General features: G+C 48.6%; 1 protein-coding gene across 20 annotated transcripts in view; it reads left to right on the top strand.

Moving 5' to 3' along the window:
• Lrrfip1 (LRR binding FLII interacting protein 1) overlaps positions 1-19,162 on the top strand; it is a 124,071-nt gene that overhangs the window by 62,001 nt on the left and 42,908 nt on the right. For 13 of the 20 annotated variants that reach the window (XM_040753043.1, XM_021234157.2, XM_021234156.2 and 10 more), the window contains exon 2: positions 5,842-5,928. In XM_040753043.1, the coding sequence (XP_040608977.1) occupies positions 5,842-5,928 (87 nt within the window). Of the gene's footprint in view, positions 1-5,841; positions 5,929-10,478; positions 10,497-14,062; positions 14,111-15,557; positions 15,603-16,204; positions 16,256-19,162 lie in introns of all 20 variants that reach the window. The other 7 variants (XM_040753040.1, XM_040753041.1, XM_021234153.2 and 4 more) reach the window with 1 other exon arrangement.

The raw sequence follows: 19,162 nt of genomic DNA, 5'->3' as shown, positions 1-19,162 counted from the left end.
GCTCCTGCAGCTTCTCTGTAGACTCTGGGACACTTTGGTGTCAGTACATGAGCACAGGGTGAAAGGGCCTGACATGCATACTTCTCCTGCTGGGCTCAGTGTCAGGAAAGCATTGAGGCCCAGGACTGGCATGAGCAGGACCTGGATGCTGAAGGACCCTGAAGGTGGGGGATGGGCCTCCTACAGACCCACCTGTCTGAGCATACTTTGCAAATCATGTGTCTAGTGCAGGAGCCTTAAGAATACTTGTGTGGGCCCGGGAGATTGCTCAGTGACACACCCCAGTGTATATTTTGCCAGTGGTCAAGACGTCCCACTGACTTCTCAAACAGCTCAAACAGCCTTTGCTAGCGTGTCCCCGGGGCTGTCATACATATGGCTGCATAGCCCACAGAAGGTATTTCAATAGAAATTATTTCTACAGCTGGCGAACTGTACACTTGACCCAGGGACCCTGCAGCAAGCTGTAGAGATGGCATTGGGGACAATAGGAGACACCTGAGACATTGGGTCAGACTTCTGCTTCTCTGTGTCTCCCCTTGCCGTCCTTCTTACCCAGGGTGGGTGAGTCCTTGGATGTGTATACCTCACCCATGATGGGTGTGTCCATGGATTGTGTGCGTCACCAGGGTGGATGTGTTCTTGGGGATTGTATGTGTCATCCAGGTAGGCGTGCCCTTGGGTTTGAGTCTGGAGTCAGAGATCAGCTTTGTGGAATTGTCATCAGCAACTTTAGTGATCTGTGGGACCTTTCCAGCAGTCCCCACCCCAAGGAGTGCCTCGATTTGAAAGCCTAGCCTATGAAACTGTCTATAGGATCCCAAGCCTGGGCCCACAGCAGCTAGGGACGTGCCAGCACGGCCCATAGCAGGGCAGAGGAAACACACATCCTGAACCAGCAGCTTTAGAATCCCCAAGAAGATAGCAAGCCTGTGGCTTGTCACAGGAACCTGGCCCTGTCACCCTTTCCCTGTGCCCTGCCCAGGAACCAAGATCAGGAGCCCAGATGGGCCTACATCTGGACAGAGACCCTTGTTTGCTTTCCAGCAGCCAGTGAGCATGGGTTTGGAGTTAGTGTCCGTCGCCCACCCTCTTCCTTCCCACCTGAGTTCTGAAAAGGTCAGATATCCCAAGGCATGCGTGGACTCCCACAAGGCACTGCTCCTGCCCTGCTGTTGGGCAAGCACCAGCATTCAGGGGACTTGTGAAGCCCTGTTGGACCAGGCCTCTGGAGGAAAGGCAGCAGGTCTCTCAGGAAACTGCCCCCCCAGTTCCTTACAGACTGCTAAGGGCAGCAAGGGGGAAGGATGGCTTGGAGAGTTTTAAATCCGCCTGTGACCTCACACAACCGTTTTGTATTTTGGCAAAGCGGCTGTCCAGGAAATCATAGGCCTGAAGTCCCTGCCCAAGGAAGCTGACCCCGAGAGTCCCCGGGACTGCTGGCACATTGAGGACAGGCCTGGCTTTGCACTGTGCACAGGGTGTGAACCTTGAGCCTGGGTGCCACACTCTGGACCTTGACTGTTATGTACATCAGTTCATTTCACAACTTGGTCACAGCCAGCCTTCCCTGGTGACTCCACAGGGACCATACACATGAGCGTCATCCCCCAGCTCCTGTCTCGTGGTGCTGTTCTTGTGTCTGAATAGGAGGGATCTTGCTATTGAAGCTCTGGCTAATTCTACGAGGCATCAAAGCTAGCGAGCTCCACCGAGGGTAGGGTTTACTTCATGGAGACAAGCACAGCCATATGGAGGGTTTGGATCGGCGTCAGTGTCCCGCTCCTCTGTCTGCTGGTGTTGGGTTGGGCAGGCTCCAGGAAACAGGATGATTGACATCCCTTCCTGTGCTGTGAGGCTCACAAGTCATGTGAGCAATGTAAGCGACGTGGGTGTCATGAGTGGAGGAGTCTACAAGGACCTGAAGCTGTATTGAATTACAAACTAATCTTCCAACCCCTGACATCAGGAGTAGCTGGCACATCACAGGCTCCATTCATGTGGCTCCTTTGTCAGCCCACGCCTAGACTTCTCGAGGCACGACTGCCCTCAAGAACAGAGTGCGTGTTGGGTTGAAATGGACCACATTGAGAACTCTGTCCCAAGGGGAGGTCCTTGTGACAGGTTCTATAAGCTCAAATGTGTGGACCCCATCTGGAGACTTTGGCCGGGTGCCACGAATTAATCCAGATGGGATGAGGAGCTAGCCAGGTGTCCTGGCATGGAATGTGTGTGAGGTACCCAACATCCCCAGCTCGGAGGAGGCCAACAAGGACAAATGTCTTCTCAAAGCAAGCAAGGTCATCTGTTGGTATGAAATAAATTATTAAATAAATGTTCGGAGATTCTTTGAACAACATTCATCTGTGTTGTCACGGCCCTGGGGTCAAGTGTATGCCTCGCTTTGCTGGAACTCCAGGATCCTCTGCTGAGCTCATTTGTGGTTCCAGAACCTTCACTTCCTTCCTTGCTTTTTTTTTTTTTTTTTTGATACAGGGTTTCTCTGTAGCTTTGGAGCCTGTCCTGGAACTCACTCTGTAGGACCAGGCTGGTCTCAAACTTACAGAGATCCACCTGCCTCTGCCTCCTGAGTGCTGGGATTAAAGGCGTGCGACACCTCCGGCCTGTGAACCTTCACTTTCTTGGAGGGTATAGGAGGAGATGGTGGCCCCTGTTCCTGATAGCTGTCACCTGAGGGCTACTCACAGTTCTTAGGATCCCTTCATATGCCTCTCTTATAGCATCCAGCTTTCTCAAGACAGAGAGAGACTTGTCTAAACCCTCTTAGAGGCCTCGTCTAAGCCCACCAAGAATATTCTTTTTGCTCAACTCAAGGTCATCTGATGAAAGCCCTTAATCTGTATAGTTCTGTCTGTCATATATTAGGTAGTGACAGGAATGACATGATTCCCTCGGGGGAAACTATACAGGTGCCTACATACAGGGTATCTATACCAGCAGAGTTAGCAGAATCCTGGGGAACCCTCCTAGAACTTGTAGACCTTTCTAGAATTCTGTCATCTACATTTCTTCCTCCTTCTGCTCTTTCTGGTGCTCTTATCTTTCTTCTTTCCACAAGCCCTTCCCTGTTCCTCATTGTCCCAGCTGTTGAACTAATACTGTTGTCAAAACTCTTGCCTAGTCTCTGCCTTCTTAGAACAGAACCAACAGGCCCAGGGCCATGTACCTCCTCACCCAAGGGTAGGTCCGGAATGTAAAGAGCCTTCTTCAGCCTTCCCGTCCAGCCCTGGGTTCTTCTTGCAGACCTCAAGTACCCATTTAGGACAAGTAACTGGTGTGGAACCCTTAAATGACACCAAGTGCCAGAGTTCTGATACAACCAAGAGGCAGCACCTCACTGCTGTGCCCCAGCCCTGGCCCTGGCCCCAATCCCACCCCAAGTCCCGGCCCCCAGCCCCAGCCCATCCCCAGCCCCCAGCCCCACCCCCACCCCCAGCCTGTGGTGTTGGATGCCCTTTGGTTTGAAAGACATGAGCTTGGACTGATAAGGGACGACACAAGCAAAATCCAGTATGGAGTCAAGTCCTTGGAAACTGGAAAGAAATCCCTTGTGATTCAACTTAGTAGTGAACTTACATTAGAACTGAAAGAGATCAGGGCACATGGTGGTGAGTTCCTGAAAATCCAGCATGGCAGAGGGTGGGAGGGCTGAGGCAGGAGGATGGTGAATTTGAGGTTGGCCTGGGCTATGTAGATAGCAGGACCTTGTCTTTTCAAAGAAAAAAGTGAAAAAATAAAAAAAAAGGGAGGATGTAACAGGCTTTCTTTTGGGCCACCAACCAGTTCCCAAACAAAGACATGGAAGTTTTTTTAATATTAGTTATGAATGCTTGGCCTTAGCTTAGGCTCATTTCTTGCTAGCTCTTATAACTTAATGTAACATGTTTCTCTTCATGTACATGTTACCTTTCTTCCCTTCTGTATGTCTTACTTCTACCGCTTCTTGTGTCTGGCTGGCTGGTGGCTGCCTGCCTGACTGACCCCAGGAATCTCCATCTTTTTCTCCCTCGCTCTCTTTTCCCTCCAGCCTAGATTCCTCCTCCTGTTTATTCTCTCTGCCTGTCTCAGGTCCACCTATCCCTAGCTATTGGCTGTTCAGCTCTTTGTTAGATCAATCAGGTGCCTTAGGCAGGCAAGGGGAAACAGCAGCACATCTTTACAGACTTACACAAATGCAGCGGAAACAAATGTAACACACCTTTACAAAGTGTTTACAAAGTAGCATTCCACAACGTAAACAATGAGATACATCTTTCCATACAGTAGTATTCCACAACAGAGGGAAGGGAAAGGAAAGGGGTCAGTTTGTCTTCTGGGTTGTGCGTGCGTGCGTGCGTGCGTGCGTGCGTGCGTGCGTGCGTGCGTGCGTGTGTGTGTGTGTGTGTGTGTGTGTGTGTGTGTGTGTGAGCCAGGGAGATGGTATTCAAGTCAGCCACCGGGACCTATCTCCTAGTGGGGTGTGTTGCTCAGAAAACCAAACGTGCTTACTGTTGCTCCTGGCTGGCCCTACTAGCTGGCTGCGTCCAGAAAATGCTGTATTAAAGCAACCTAGGGAACAGTGGGCTATTACAAAATTCCAGAGCTGTGGGTAGAATTATCGACTGTGTATCAAGGGAAGTTACCTGCCAAGAAGGCGGGACTTGACACCAGAAAGCCTGAATCAAACATTCTGTCTTTTACCTCCCTGGCTCGTGGGTGGCATGAGATAAAAACAGTCACATGATCTCTGGTCACACAGCAGGGCCAAAATGCCGTTTGTGACCCCTTGGTTGGCTCGGTCAGCTGTGTTCTGATGGCTGATCTTCCGGGGGGCCTAAAGATTGTTAGATCTTTCTATGCCAGGACTACATCTACAGCCCTCCACTGGTGGCCTTGGGAGACCTGAGCTGCCCTGACTGCAGAGGGGAGGGAGGGAAGTCGTATGGCATCAGGGCAGGCATAGAGGGACTGGGCAGGAGTCTCGCAGTAGATCTCTCTGTGAGGCCACCAGACTGGGGCCCTGCAGGGCTGCCTGGCTCTAGGCTGTGTTTAGGAGTGTGCCATACAAATAAACGAAACAGTTAGAACAGCGCCCACCTGGCATTTAGTGAGGTTTCAGCAGTCACCCCCCCCCCAACCCATCCTCAGGGGACAGCAGATGATACCAAACTCTGTTGGACTGTGTTCCTGGTAGACATGCACACCTATGACGTAACTTTATTTCTAAACTGGGCATGGTAAGACATTAACAGTGCTGTTGACCATGCGGCGATCTTAGCGTATGGTTTCCCTTCCTTTTTGAGTCAGGGACTTTCACCTCTTTGTTAAGAGGAAGCCCTTCCCGGCTCTTCTCGGGCACATGGGAACTGTCAGGGTCACCACTGGTGTGCTTTTGGGGCCACTGATAAGTAAAATGAGGGCAAGCCCAATACAAGTGCTGGCGGTTGCTGGGGTGGATCTGATGGTGACACAGGTATAAGGCATGGAAATTCTGGAGAACGGGAGTCAAAGTCTGTGCAAGAGAGATCAAAACGGTGCGGGATTCAGTCGTGCATTTGCTTAGCATTGCACGTAAAAAAAAAAAAAGCAAAAGAATTATTTGTTTCTGAAAATTTCCATCTAAAGTTTTTTGACTCTAGTGGACCTCCGCTAACCGATACGGGAGGAGCTCCTGGGCTCATGGCTCCTACTCTCCCCACTCGTGGCAACCCGAGCGCATCTGTGAATCGCCACTGTATGCTTGTTAAGCTCTAAACAAGATTTCCTCTGCGCAGGATCATTAACTATGTACCCGGAAGGTGCCTGGTCTGATCTCTAATAAGGTTTCTGGGTCTGTTTCAGGCGGAGGCCAGGCTTGCAGCGAAGCGTGCAGCCCGCGCCGAGGCTCGAGAGATCCGCATGAAAGAGCTGGAGCGGCAGCAGAAGGAGGTAATGGGGGCTGGGGGCTCGCAGTGGGGTCTCTCTCTGAGGTGTACTAGGAATATAAGAGAGAGCACCTGCTCCCTTCACTGTCAGCTCTGCGTCACTCTTGCTTGGAATGTGTGTGCTCCTGCGGTTTTTGTTCTAGGTTAGGCCCAGAGTGCACATAGTGCGGATGCCAGGCGTGCTTGCCCAAACCGGGGCCTGAGAGAAAGCTCACAGGCTGAGCTTGCCCTTTAGTAGTGAGTTTCCAGGCCCCTTTGAAGCTCAGAAGGGCTGGAGAAAACTGGGTGTTTGGCTTCTGTCTAACAGTGGCTTTAGGGTCTGGATCCTCTTGGTCAGAACCAGAAAAGAGCAGAGTAATTTTTTTTAATTGGTCAATTTCTTTCATTAAAAATAAAAATGTTTTCCCTGAGGCTTATGTAGTGATACAGAGAACAGTGTGAACACTGGATGAGTAGTCATGGGAACAAATGCTCTCCAGAGGACCAGGGTGGTCACAGGTGCACACACCCCTTCATCCTGTCCCTGTTGGTTTTTAAGACCTTGAGTCAGTATTCTTTCCAACAGCCAGTGTGTGGGCTCTTAACTGCGTTAGGGTGCTGGCTTCTCCACAACCTCGCCCAGGAAATGAACCCGTTGGGGAACATCCGCTCCAGCCCCACACTTCAGGGCTTGCCCGCTAAGAAGGCTTGAATGTGTAAGGGGTAGTAAGCTGCTGGAGTGGTCTTCCACAAGCAGGGTCTGGTCCTGCTCGTGGAGCCCAGACGGTGTTCACCGTTGTGTAGCTTCGGATGGAAGTTCGCCTTTCCTGTTTCTCTTCAGACCCCTGCATTATCCCTCCACCCTTCCCAACCAAGCCCAAGCCTGCCATGTGTTCTGGAGGGCCATTAGACCGTGATGCTCACTGTCCCTCCCTGCCCAGGGACTTTGCCACTCCAGAAAGAAATATGCCAGCAGAAGAGGGTGTGGTCAGACTTGATTTGGGGAAGGAAACTTCCAGGTGGTGTGTGGGTGGCCATACAGTGCTGGGAGCTCCAGCCTAATGGCTTAGCCAAAGGGGTGCCAGAGCCCCAGTGGGAGGGAAAGTGGGGCAGGGCAGTCACCACCATGAGGGGACCTCACCCTGTTCTGTGGCAATCAGGAAGTAATGTTGGCAAGCGTCTCCTATGTGCTAAGCTGTGAGCAGAAAATTAAGCCAGTATCAAAAGTTGGCTCACTGTCTTCCCTTCTGGTTGCAGATGCCAATAAAATTTAAAAAGTATAATATGTTCTAGGCTTTGTTATTTTACATTTAGAAGTTGGTACGTGTGTGTGTGTGTGTGTGTGTGTGTGTGTGTGTGTGTGTGTGTGTGTGTGTGTTCTCTTAGTTCTCAGGAGAAGCATGGGGCTAGTATAAGTCCGGCATCTGTCTCCTTTTTAAAATCAGAAAATAGGCGTTCCTGGGATTTTGTTTTGTTTTGTTTTGTTGTTGTTATTGTTAATTATTTAGGCTTTTTCCTAGATGAACTGTGATTGCCAAGCTTTCAAGTTAACTGAAGCGCCTCCCTCCCCTAGTCTCTTGGCCAAGGGTGAGGTGGGCCTAAGTAGAGTCAGAACCCGGTGAGCACCTGTAGGAACACCTCCACTAGGAAGTGCTTTCAGGACACTCACCAGAGACAAACGTCTGCACCCTCAAGTAGAGAATAGGAAAAGGCCACAGCTGCTTTGTGGGTCACTGTCATGCACCATGACCTCTGAGCAGGCACCGCCCAGGGCACTGTCCCAGCTAGAGCTCCTGGGCTCACCTGACTCTAGCATACATACTGGACAGTTTATTTGGAATTTAATTTAATTTTTTTTTAATGACTAAGTCCCAGTTGTTTCTCAGACGGCCTGGTATCATTCTCTCTGTGAAACTTTTCTTCATTCAGTAGACACTTGTGGGCCGCTGTGTGGGACCCTGCTAGCCCTTCCCACTGACTGTGGTAGTGTGATGGGGAGGTAGGTAGTTCCTGGGCGGGGGCTGCTGTTTCTTAAGATGCATCCCAGTTGCAGAGGGCAGCTCCTGGCATCTGCAGAGCCAGACGTCCTGTGGGAGCTGCCTCCTGTGGCTGCTATGCCCTGCTTAGGCTCATGCACTGTCAGTTAACCCTGGTTCTCCCACAGTCCTTCAGTCTTCCTTCCGTCCTCCCTTCCTCCCTCCTCCCTCCTTTCCTTCTTTCATTCCTTCCTCCCTTCCTTCCTTCCTCCCTTCCTTCCTTCCTTCCTCCCTCCCTCCCTCCTTTCTTTCCTCCCTTCCCCCCTTCTTTCCTTCCATCTTCTTTGGTTAGTAGTGGGGATTGAACCTGGGACTTTCATGTATGCTAGGCACTCACTCCCACTGAATCCCAGCGCAGGCACCAGCAGTCAAATCCCCAGAGTGTTTTGCTGCTCTCTAGTTCCGGGGGATTTATTGTACTTTATGCTCCACTGTCCTCTGAGTACGTGGTATACTTCATAGCTGTCACCTTCAGCTCCTATTAGGGACAAACCAAGGACTCAGGGCACTGGGAGGCAGTGGGCCTGTGAGTTGGCTCAGCATTGTACTCGGGCCTGTTAGTGAGCTTGGTGATTCTCACCAAGATGTAAAACTCCTACAGAGATGAAGGTGAAAGGGAGTTATAGGGTATGTGTGCACACATCTATTAAGTAACACTTTAAATTATATTTGTTCTTCCTGATGGGTACCATTGATTAGCATATATGCCCTATTACATAAAAATCTCCTACAGGGATTCTTGGTGAGAATCCCTGGGCAGAGTTAGATGTGAGTGTGGCAGCATCCACAGCTAAGAGGAAACTGAGTGAGTCCTAGCGATTTTTTTTTTTTGAGCAGAAGGATATTTGGCCTTGAGCACCAAATATCTTCTCATTGCTGCATCTGAGGCAGAATTTGTCAGCCAGAGCTGATGTTTGTCAACAGGAACCCCATAGGAAGAGAAGCCATGTGCGTATGCACAAATGTCCGGGGACAAGTCTGTGGAGAAGAGTGAGAGCAGCTAACAGCCCAAGCTTGCAGCCTGACACCGCAGCCCCTCGCAGACGGCTCTGCCTGTCTTTTCAGTCCTGGCTATTATTAGAAGCAGCGAGCCCAACTTGAGTTCATACCATCTGATAGCCCAGGGCACTGGCATTTTAAGTTGTTGATTAAGGAGAAATGAATATGCTTTGGACGGCCAGTGTTTAGCCAGTAGGCTTGGTATTTTGGTATAAAACTGGGAAACATGATCCCTGCTTTCTCCTGCACGTGCTGCTGCAGGAAGGGCTTTTCTTTCCCAGAGGAAGGGGTCAGAGCTAAGGCAGCCTAGATGAGCTGAGGAGACCTCAACTTGGTGGCCAGACTTGGGGGTCCCCCAGGAGAGCTTGCAGAGTGTGCAGAGAGCCAAGAAGGGAAAGACAGCAGTGTTGGGGTACAGGTCTGCCACCAAGTCAGGACAGTGAGCTGTGTCCAGAGCCAGGGTGCTCTGGGTATCCCTCGTGACAGCTTCAAGAGTCAGCCACACTGATGGCATGAATCAACAACAGCATCCTTGAGCTGTACTTTGGGCCTGGTTGAGTGGATCTGGGCTCCTTTTTAATGGAGTTACCAGATGAGAATAATATATAGGCATTCTTTGGGAAATTACAGGGATCCTTGAACTTCACAGGAGAGCTGGCACTGATAGAAATAAATGTCTGTCTTAATGTCACTGACTGGATAGCCATTTTGGTTGTAGATACTGCATTATAGTTGAATGTTGACTGTGCTTTCCCATATGGAGAAACCTGCCAAATTTCTAGGCCTATGACCTTAACAAGGCCTTATACAAACCGTGGCTTGTCCAGTGAATGCAAGTGTCTATGTCTCAGTGGTGACATAGGAGAGGGCTCTGATGAAAACCACTGTGTTGGGGAAAGGGAGCCTCTCTTGTATTTCAGCACATCCCCATGGCTGCAGCGTTTTGCTGGAATGTTCTTGCTATTCTTTCCTATAAATCTGCTTGGACCAGGACGCTAAAGCCTCTTTATTAATGGTTTCTGAATCTGACCACTCAATTTCCTACTTAAAATTGGACACTTTCTAGTTAAACTTTTATTAGTATGAAAAGCAGTTTTCCTTTTAAAGCTAAGTTGATGTTTATTCATTGACAGATTCATGTGTGTGAACATGATGCACTTTGATCCCCCACCATTCCCTTCTCTCATGGCCCTCCTACTGCCTCTGAGCCTTCTTTCCCGCATAACCCCACCTCCCTTAAAGTCTGAAAAGATGCCTTTAATTCCTGTTTCTTGTTGTAGCAATAGGCGGTGCATACTCTGCATTAGGTAACAGTGGGTTCTACAGACCCTGGTATGGAGCGACCATCAGCCATCATCTGAAACAGCACCGAATGAGTGAAATGGGACATTTTCTCTTCATGTTTAATCAGCAATCTTTGTTTTTCTACACTACGGTATCCATTCATGTTTCTGATTGTGACAGAGCCTTTCTGAACCGTTCCTGCAATTTTAACTGCATTTTCTATTTCTTCCCCTTTCCCTTTTGCCCTTTGCTGTAGATCTATCAAGTCCAAAAGGTAGGCTCTATCCTTCATGTCTAATATGCATGTGCTGCTCTCCCCTTGCCGAGGCCTTGTCCCCTGCAGAGCAACGCCATGCGCTGATCACCCCGCTTGTCATGTGCACCGCCGCCTCTGTCTACCTGCCTGATTAACAACTTTCTTCCGCTTGAGGCAGAAGCCATGCATTGAACACATCCCTTGATCCTTTTGCCTCAAGGAATTGGCAAGTTATCTCCGATACAGAAAAAAACATATCTAACTCAAGCCACATTTTATAATTGGGGGAAGCTTTTAAAATTGCATATTAAAAGACATACATAGTGAGACCCTGTCTCAAAAAATGAGAGAGAGAAGGAGATAGATAGGTAGACAGACAGACAGACAGGCAGGCAGGCAGGCAGGCAGACAGACAAAAGAATGGTTATTAGGCTAGGTATGGTAGCCCCAGTACTTACAGGCAGGCAGGCAGACAGACAAAAGAATGGTTATTAGGCTAGGTATGGTAGCCCCAGTACTTGAGAGGCTGAGACAGAGGACTACAAGTTACAAGTTTCAGGGCAGAAAAGAATAAAAGTCTATGAGTTCGAGGCCAACCTGGTCTACAAGAGCTAGTTCCAGGACAGCCTCCAAAGCCACAGAGAAACCCTGTCTGGAAAAACCAAAAAAAAAAAAAAAAAAAAGAATAAAAGTCTAGAGATAAGAAGAGAGTATAAGATTATAGATTAGTGGAGGTGGAATTAAAGTTTTATTAAAAAAAAAGATATAGGGGAAAAACCCAGCTGTCCTCCCATCTCAGCACGGGATTAGCATTATATGCTAATGTGCCTCTCTGGTCCATGACAACCACTGCGGTTAGAAGCTGGGACAATGAGTAGAAATACTGAGAGCTTGCTCTTCAGGGACTTGTGGCTCAGCCGAGATGGAGTGGGGTGCCACTGACCCCTGAGAGGCTGTGGGGCTTGATGAGCCTTTCCCGTGTGTGAGCCTTTCCTGTGGGGGAGCCTGTGTTCTTTCCTCAACTTGTTTAGTTTCTACCTAGAATAGCTGTGTCTTCCTTTTAAAGTGGTAAGTCAGAGTAAGAATATAGACTCTCAGAGCACACAGGCCACTTACACATGTCATCTGTAGAACCTGCTACATGCAATCCTGAACTCAAGTTTAATGACCCTTGGCCCAGCCCATCCTGCCTCCACTGGAAAAATCTCCTCTCCTGAAGAGGCAGAAAGGTCCAATGGATAGCCAGCAAAATTTATAAGCACACTGTTCATGGCCCTAGCATCCAATATGGAATGGATACTGAAGCCAGTCCCCTGTCCTCTAGAGTCCCTGGAGGACTCTGACAGGTTCCAGTTAGGCTGGGAAGCCCTGATGGACAGTGAGGCTACAGGACATTGCTGCTCCAAACTCAGGAAAGGGGCTGGAACTGGTCATTTCCCCTCACATCCTACCCTTTCCTGTTCATGGTTGGATTTGTTGACAGGCCTGAGATGTGTTGTGAGAAGTGTCAGATGTGAGCTCAGGTGCAGGGCGCAACTGGAGGATCTCCAGAGATGCACCACAGTTTGTATAAAAGTGTCCAAGGGAAGGGAAGACTTTTCTTAACAATCAAATTCATGATGAGGGCAGGAGACGGGGTGCGTTCTCTCCTGGTCCTGAGCCCATTGGGCCAATTAGTTTCTTTGTGCTTGAGGCTGTTTCTCAAAGTTAAACACCTTGTGCCTCAGTCTGGCTCCCTCCTGTCTTGCTAACTAAAAGTCAAACAGAAACAAAGGTGCCATGTGTCACACACACACGAATTAGGATCTGGATGTCATAGGTAAGGGCGGACTAGCATTAGGTGAGTCAGAAGAGGTCTTAACACAAGGAATGCACTGGAATTGAAGTTAAAATGCAACTTGGACACTTTGACAAGTGTTTGCTTTTATTTCCTTTACAAATGTGTGTTCTAAGGAAATCAGTACTGATGCAGAAAAAGCAAAAAACAAACAAAAAAACCAACAGCTCTCACTCCGAGGGGAGTAAGAGAGAGTTTATTCTGAGCCAGAAATCAATGGTCATGGTCAGGGATTCAGGTTAACCACTGTATAGGCAGGTTAGAGCAGAGAAGGGAATCTCACTATGGGTTTTAGATGCTAGCTGATAACAGTCTTAGGTTTTGGTTTGGTGGAAGCTAGTTCTAAGTTAATAAATTCCAAAGACTTTAGGTGTCAAAGGATGTGGGACCAGATGGACCTGGATGATCAGTGGCTTCCGTGAGAACGATAGACAGCAAAGATAATTTTGGCTTCTGATCTCCACAACCACAACCCTCTAATGGGTCAGCACCCTGCAGAACCTTCTGCCCCAGTGGTTCTCAACTTTCCTAATGCTGTGACCCTTTAATACAGTTCCTCATGTTGTAGTGACCCCTAACCATAACATTGTTTCGTTGCTACTTCATAACTGTCATTTTGCTGCTGTTATGAATCCTAATGTAAATATCTGATCTGCGACCCCAGGTTGAGAAACGATTTTCTACACAGATTTTTATTTATTTATTTATTTTTGGACATAGCTTAGTGGAAAAGACTGCATGTGTGGTGTTTTGCACTGGCTTTTGACACTCTTGGCTTTTCAAGGCTCTGTGAAAGTTGCCCTCCTAATTTCTCTTCTCTTGGTTTTCTACTTACCAACATCTCTTTGAGGAAGGGACATGGCTATGTATCTGAAATCCAGCCCTCCTTCAAGGTGAAACTAAACCAGTCATAATAACCACAGCATGTTTGAGTGATTCGAGAACCATTTTAAAGTGTCCTTGTATCTCTGTCACCCAGTTTTATTTTTATATTTCTCATTGTAAACTTGAAGTGTATAAAAATTTGACGTCCTACAGATTTGGTTTTCTGTTCCTTGATTTTCTTACTGGAAATTGAGGGGGAAAATAAGGAACAATGCCAAGCTGGTTGTTAAGCCCAGGCTCTCATCCAGCCTGGGGACACTGTAGTGATAGGAGCAGCCATTTGGCCAACTTGTTCAGTCTAACTTGGACCACCATGGCTTAGAGCAGGTGGCTGTCACCTGGGGCTGGTACCACAGTCTCTTTCCACCCAAAGGCCAGCTCTGTAGGCCTCAGGCGTCTGCAGCAGATGTGGCTTCTCCGGCCTGCGTCTGGCTCAGGTGTCAGAGCGGCAGCATGCAGCTGGAAGCCGGCTCAGCACGGCGCTTCCTCCTCCCTCCTCTGGGGCCCCTTCCTGGGACAGCAGCATGGAATGGCTCTCAGCTTTGTTCCCTCTGCAAGTGTGCCCCAAAGCTGTGAAGGCCTTTGCAGAGGGGCCTGCACAAGCTTTGCTTTCCTCCTCTTGGGAGGCCACCCTGCCTTATGAGTGTTTTGCTCTCGACTCTGTGGGGGGCCGGGGGTGGGGTGGGGGGGTGGGGTGGGGAATGGGGGCTGCAAATGTCTTCTCTGCAGACCCCAGTTCTGTGGCCTCCGTGCCTGGCATGCTGCCTCCAAAAGTGATTACGGGTGGGAGGGTTCGGTGGAACAGTTTCTTATGTCTTCACTGTTTACTTCTTGCCTAATTTTCTTTCCCTTCTGTCTATAGAAATATTATGGGCTGGATACAAAATGGGGCGACATCGAGCAGTGGATGGTAGGCCTTGAATATAATTTTAAGACTTAAATGGTTTATAATTTAACCCTGACTGCAATTTAATTATGCCAGTAGATTCCGCCAGCACTGTAATCTGATACTCAGAGGTCCTCTTCAGGGCATCCCTGCATCTGGTGTGGTGTTGTTAGAAACGGCCTGGCCAGGCCTGTGACCATGTGACCGGTCCCTCTGCAGAAAGGGACTGCTGATGTCTGCAGGCTGGTGTTGTGTGAGGCTCCATCGCCACTGCTTCCTCAGCTCTCTGTATCAGAAGATCCCCAGGGACTCAGGCTAGGCATGTGCCCTTGTGCAAGAACTTTCCAGAGAACCTCATCTTACTATCAGAACATCTTCACTGTTCTGCTTAAAACCAGAAGAGGCCCTAGACCGCGCGTGTGACTTTTTATGCTAGCTTCCTTCATGGACAGCCAGCTGCCCTATCATCCCCACTCCGTCTCCCCCCCCCAACTCAGGCAGCACTCTACCCCGCACTCTCCCTGTTGGCTCCTCTGGTCTCCTCTCTGCCCGTGAAAGCCCCTACTCTTGAGAAAATTCCTTCCTCCCTTTCTGTTTCCTTAAGAACCTGTCTGCCTTCCCAGGGTAGCCAAAGCCCAGCTCAGCCCCAGGGAGCCTACCTGCCCTCAGGCCTCTCAGGAGAGGTGCCCATGTGGCAAGGCTTTGGGCTGGGCACCCTCCAGAGCTTTCCATTGATCCCAGAGCAAAGCTGTAGTCTTATTAAGCCACCCTCCTCTTCAAATCCTGGCTCCTGTCCTGGACTTTGACACATGCTTTTGGCATTAGAGACCTGGAAATGTCCCCATCAAGGCTCCTCACCGCTAAACAGCCTGAGGGAGATTCGAGGCCATCTCTACCATCTTAGATGCTATGTGTGATACAAATATCTGTTGAAAAACTCACCACAGTTCAGCCTGTGTCAGCTGTCACCGTAGTGTACATCCCCTGAGGTGTGTATCTTATCACCTCTTAAGGACAGTTAAAAGATGGCCACTTGAAAAGAAAGCAAAGTCAATGGTGAGCAACTCCGTACCTCCCGCTTCTGCTTCAGAGACAAACATGCAGAAACCTGTTTGTCCTGGAGTCCGTACAGCAAGCCGGTTGGCATCCACATTGGGGTTCTCAGGGGAAATCACTTCCCGAAGGAGAGTCAGTCCAGAGGGGAAGAGGGTTGATTTAGAACCAGATTACAGGGTTACAAAAAAAGCAAGGCTTAAAAGCCACAAACTATGGCAGTTATTTGTGTCCTTAAGGACCTCCCCCGAGGAACTGTTTCCCACCGTCCCTTCCTTAGACCCTTTAAACAAAGGCAGATCAGCCGTGTGGGTCAGAAATTCTGGAGTCTGTGGCAGCAGGACCTTCCGGGGTGTCTAAACTCTGCCTTGCTTTCTCTAACCTCTCTCTGCCATTTCCCTTTGCTTTGTTCTGGTAGGAAGACAGCGAACGCTACTCTCGTAGATTCCGGAGAAACACATCGGTCAGTACCACGCTCCTTTACTGCAAGGGACAAGTTGAGGGAGCCTTAATTGTTCCTCTAGTGGCTGAAATAGATACAATAGTTGCTATTGTTGATATACAGCTGCTATCTATACCTGAATAAAGACAGTCACTCAGCATTTGGGACTAAACTGTGTAAAGAAATTGTGTTTGGGATTTTTAAAAAACTGGATATTGAACCCAGAGCCTCATGCAAGTTTAGGCACTCTACCACCACTAAACTGTGTCTCCGGCCCTGTTTGGAAATCTTTAAATATTGTTATTAATAATATATTATTCACTACAGTTAATAATTTTTATTGTTGCTGTAAATACCCATAAATAATTTTTATAATCCCTGAGGGGTATTAATAGCCCTCCTTAAAGTTGCCTGTGACATACTGTGTTTCCATAAACAGTCTTAGGCAAACTGAGGCATACTGAGGGCCTGGGCTCACATCCTCCGAGTTCTCAGGGTGGCTGGTCCACCCACCGCTGTGGAGTTCTCAGGGCGGCTGGCCCACCCACCGCTGTGGGGTCGGGTCAGCGGGTTCTTCCCAGCCCCCCAGTTCACGGCTGTGTTCTCATCCTGTCTTTTACTAGGCTTCTGATGAAGACGAGCGCTTGTCCGTGGGTAGTCGAGGCAGCCTAAGGGTCAGTAACATTGTGATTGCTTCTGCATGGCACACGATGTGTGGGCGAGAGCCTTTGATTTCCTGTCCCTGCTTTCGGCCCTTAGATCGTCACCCCTCTCCTCTGCTGATCCCCAGCTAACTGATGAAATGCTTGTATATAAGTTAACCAAGGGCCACGTGGGCTGGACTGGGGAGACGGTGGGGTGTTACTTGTCATTTCCCAAAGAGCGGAAGACATCGTTTTTTCAGTAGTTTTCCACAACATGAAACTACAAAACTGTGATTAACGATTGTTTCTGACTTGTTGTTATGATGGACAGGAACATGAAGGCATACGGCATGCCTGTTTCCCCCCACACTCTCCAGGAAAGCTAGTCTTGGTTAAACCAGCCATTAGTTGGACTGGGGAAATAGTTCAGGTGGTCAGTGAGGACCTGAGTTTCACACACACACACACACACACACACACACACACACACACACACACACACACACACACACACGCACCCCGCAGAACTCAGGTGAAGAAAGCAATGTGTAGTGGTGTGCACTTGTAATCTCAGTCCAGGGGACAATTAGTGAAGTTGACTGGCTACCTAGCTTAGCCTTACTTAGTAAGTACAAGGCCAGTGAGAGACTACGTCTCAAAAAAAAAAAAATAGAGGGCATCCCTGGGGAATGACACCTAAGGTTGTCTTCTCGCTTCCACATGCACATGCGTGTGTGTGAAAACACACCCAAAAGTAGCCATATGTTATTTATGATGTTTCTGCAGCTGCTGGAGGCTCCCTGGAGGGAAGGCGATGCCCTTCACCATCCCGGACCTTTCTGCCAGCCATAGTGAAGGTGAAGGTTCTTCTTTACAATGCCAGGATTAGATCTAGAGCCTCACACCAACTACAAGCTCTTCACTGACAACTTCATGGCTAATGAACACAGCCTTTGTAGCTGCGTTAGAAGAAAGTGTGTACTCTGGGAAACGAAGCAGGATGGTTGGGTTATAGCTTAGTAAGCACGCCCATTCGATTGGCAGCAGGGTTGACAGGGCATCTCACTACTGTAATAACTGGGTCTCCAAGCAGCCACTCTGGTTTGCTAAGGGACTTTACAGAGCTAAGGGTTGGTTTATCATCACCGTGACAGTTAGGTCACACAGTATTACCCCTTGACTAAACATGCACCAGGTGTGTGCTTAACTTGGCATATAGCGTTAAAGCCACCATCCCTGTCCTCCTAGCTCTAAGAGCAGATTCCGTGTGGTTTTGCTGGACAATGACATGTGAAGTGGGTGAGTTGGCACCTTGCTGCTGGGAAGTTTCTGCTGAGTTCTTTCATAATGCAGCTGTGACTTCCTCACAGAACCCCTCAGACATGACCTGTTTTAGAGGAAGCAGAATACAAATACAAGCTCAGCTTGCAACATCTGTGACCAGGCCCAGGCATTGCAGTCGGAGGACATGTCAGAGGTCTAGCCCTTGAAACCAAGGGGAGGAAGAACAGTTAGGGATGGGGGAGGGACTGGGGAGAGCAGAACAAAGAGCTGGCCCTTGGATGTAGCCTCCTGGTTGGTGGTGACTTTGCAAGAGAGCCTTCCACAGAAATGGCAAGCAGGAAGTGGATAAACAGGGGTTGGAGATGGAACAGGCCAGAGATGGAAGCAGAACCCAACCTCTGGGACAGCGTGTACTCTTCAGACCCTTGGGTTCCCCAGGGAGAAATTTCCACCATCCTAAGATTCTTGGGGCGGGGGAGGGTGTCCTGGCTCCAAAGAGTTTACCATAGTTTCAGCATTCACTCACCTTCCACATTAACCTCATGGATTGAGTCTCCATGCAGGACGTCTTCATCAGATACCAGTGTATTCACACGGGAGGTCCACGGTTAGCGAGCTGAAGGGGAGAACGGGAGGAAGTCAATGAATTTCACTGTCAGGCTCCATGTGGTACCCGACTCTTCCACAGTATACTTAAGAAACTTAGAGGACAAAGGCCGGTGCCACCAGGCCTGACAACCTGAGTTCAATCCCTGGGACCCACATGGTGGAAAGTGATTTGTGACATGGTAGAAAGCTGACTTCTGACAGCTGTTCTCTGAGTTTCACTGACACTGTGGCACACAACACCACCCCAAAAACTAGTTTTGTTTCTTTTTTTTTTTAAAGAACTAGACTTAAAAATGAAAAGAAAGAAGGAAGGAAGGAAAGAGAGAAAAAAGAAAGAAAGAAAGAAAGAAAGAAAGAAAGAAAGAAAGAAAGAAAGAAAGAAAGAAAGAAAGAAAGAAAGAAAATCCAGATTTTAGAGCTGGGGTTCTGGAAATAAGAGTCAGACCTGCTATTTTTATTCTTATAAATAGGTGTGGAACAAGCCTAGAACATTTAAGGACCCTCTTGAGGTCACAGGGACAGTGCTAGCTCCTGATTCCCCAGAGATTTTCATACCTGCCAGGTACCCCAAACCCTGTCCCCTGCTGGCAACCCTACTGTGTGGAATCACATGTCACTCTGTCCATGGAGGCCAGATCATGCCGCTTAATATATTTGAATATTGTGAAACCTTTATTTGGCAAATTCCTAAGATAGTTTCTTTCTCAACTCCCCAAACACGCCTTTTCTATTGCGATGGCAATGGCGGTAAGCCCTAAAGGCCAGGAGGGGTAGTTACCATCCTGGGATCAGCACGCATGGTCCCCTGGGGAAATCAAGATTGGGGTTATCATAAGGTTTTAATTATCTTTATTTAAAGTCTGACAATGCTACATCTCTAAACCTTTCCCCAACTTAATTAGATCATATCTATGTCAAGAAGGAAGTCTGATTCAGATGGTTTTGTGTTTCGTCAACCAAACAACTGTTGCGTAGAAGCAATTTAATGTTCTTACATTTTACGATGGCTATCATTCTAATATATGTATTTCTTTTCAGTAAGAC

The sequence above is a fragment of the Mesocricetus auratus genome, unplaced genomic scaffold (assembly GCF_017639785.1).
Source record: "Mesocricetus auratus isolate SY011 unplaced genomic scaffold, BCM_Maur_2.0 Super-Scaffold_100010, whole genome shotgun sequence".
Taxonomy (NCBI): Eukaryota; Metazoa; Chordata; class Mammalia; order Rodentia; family Cricetidae; genus Mesocricetus; species Mesocricetus auratus.
Note: the sequence above shows the minus strand (reverse complement) of the source record. Positions and strands in the feature narration are given on the sequence as shown.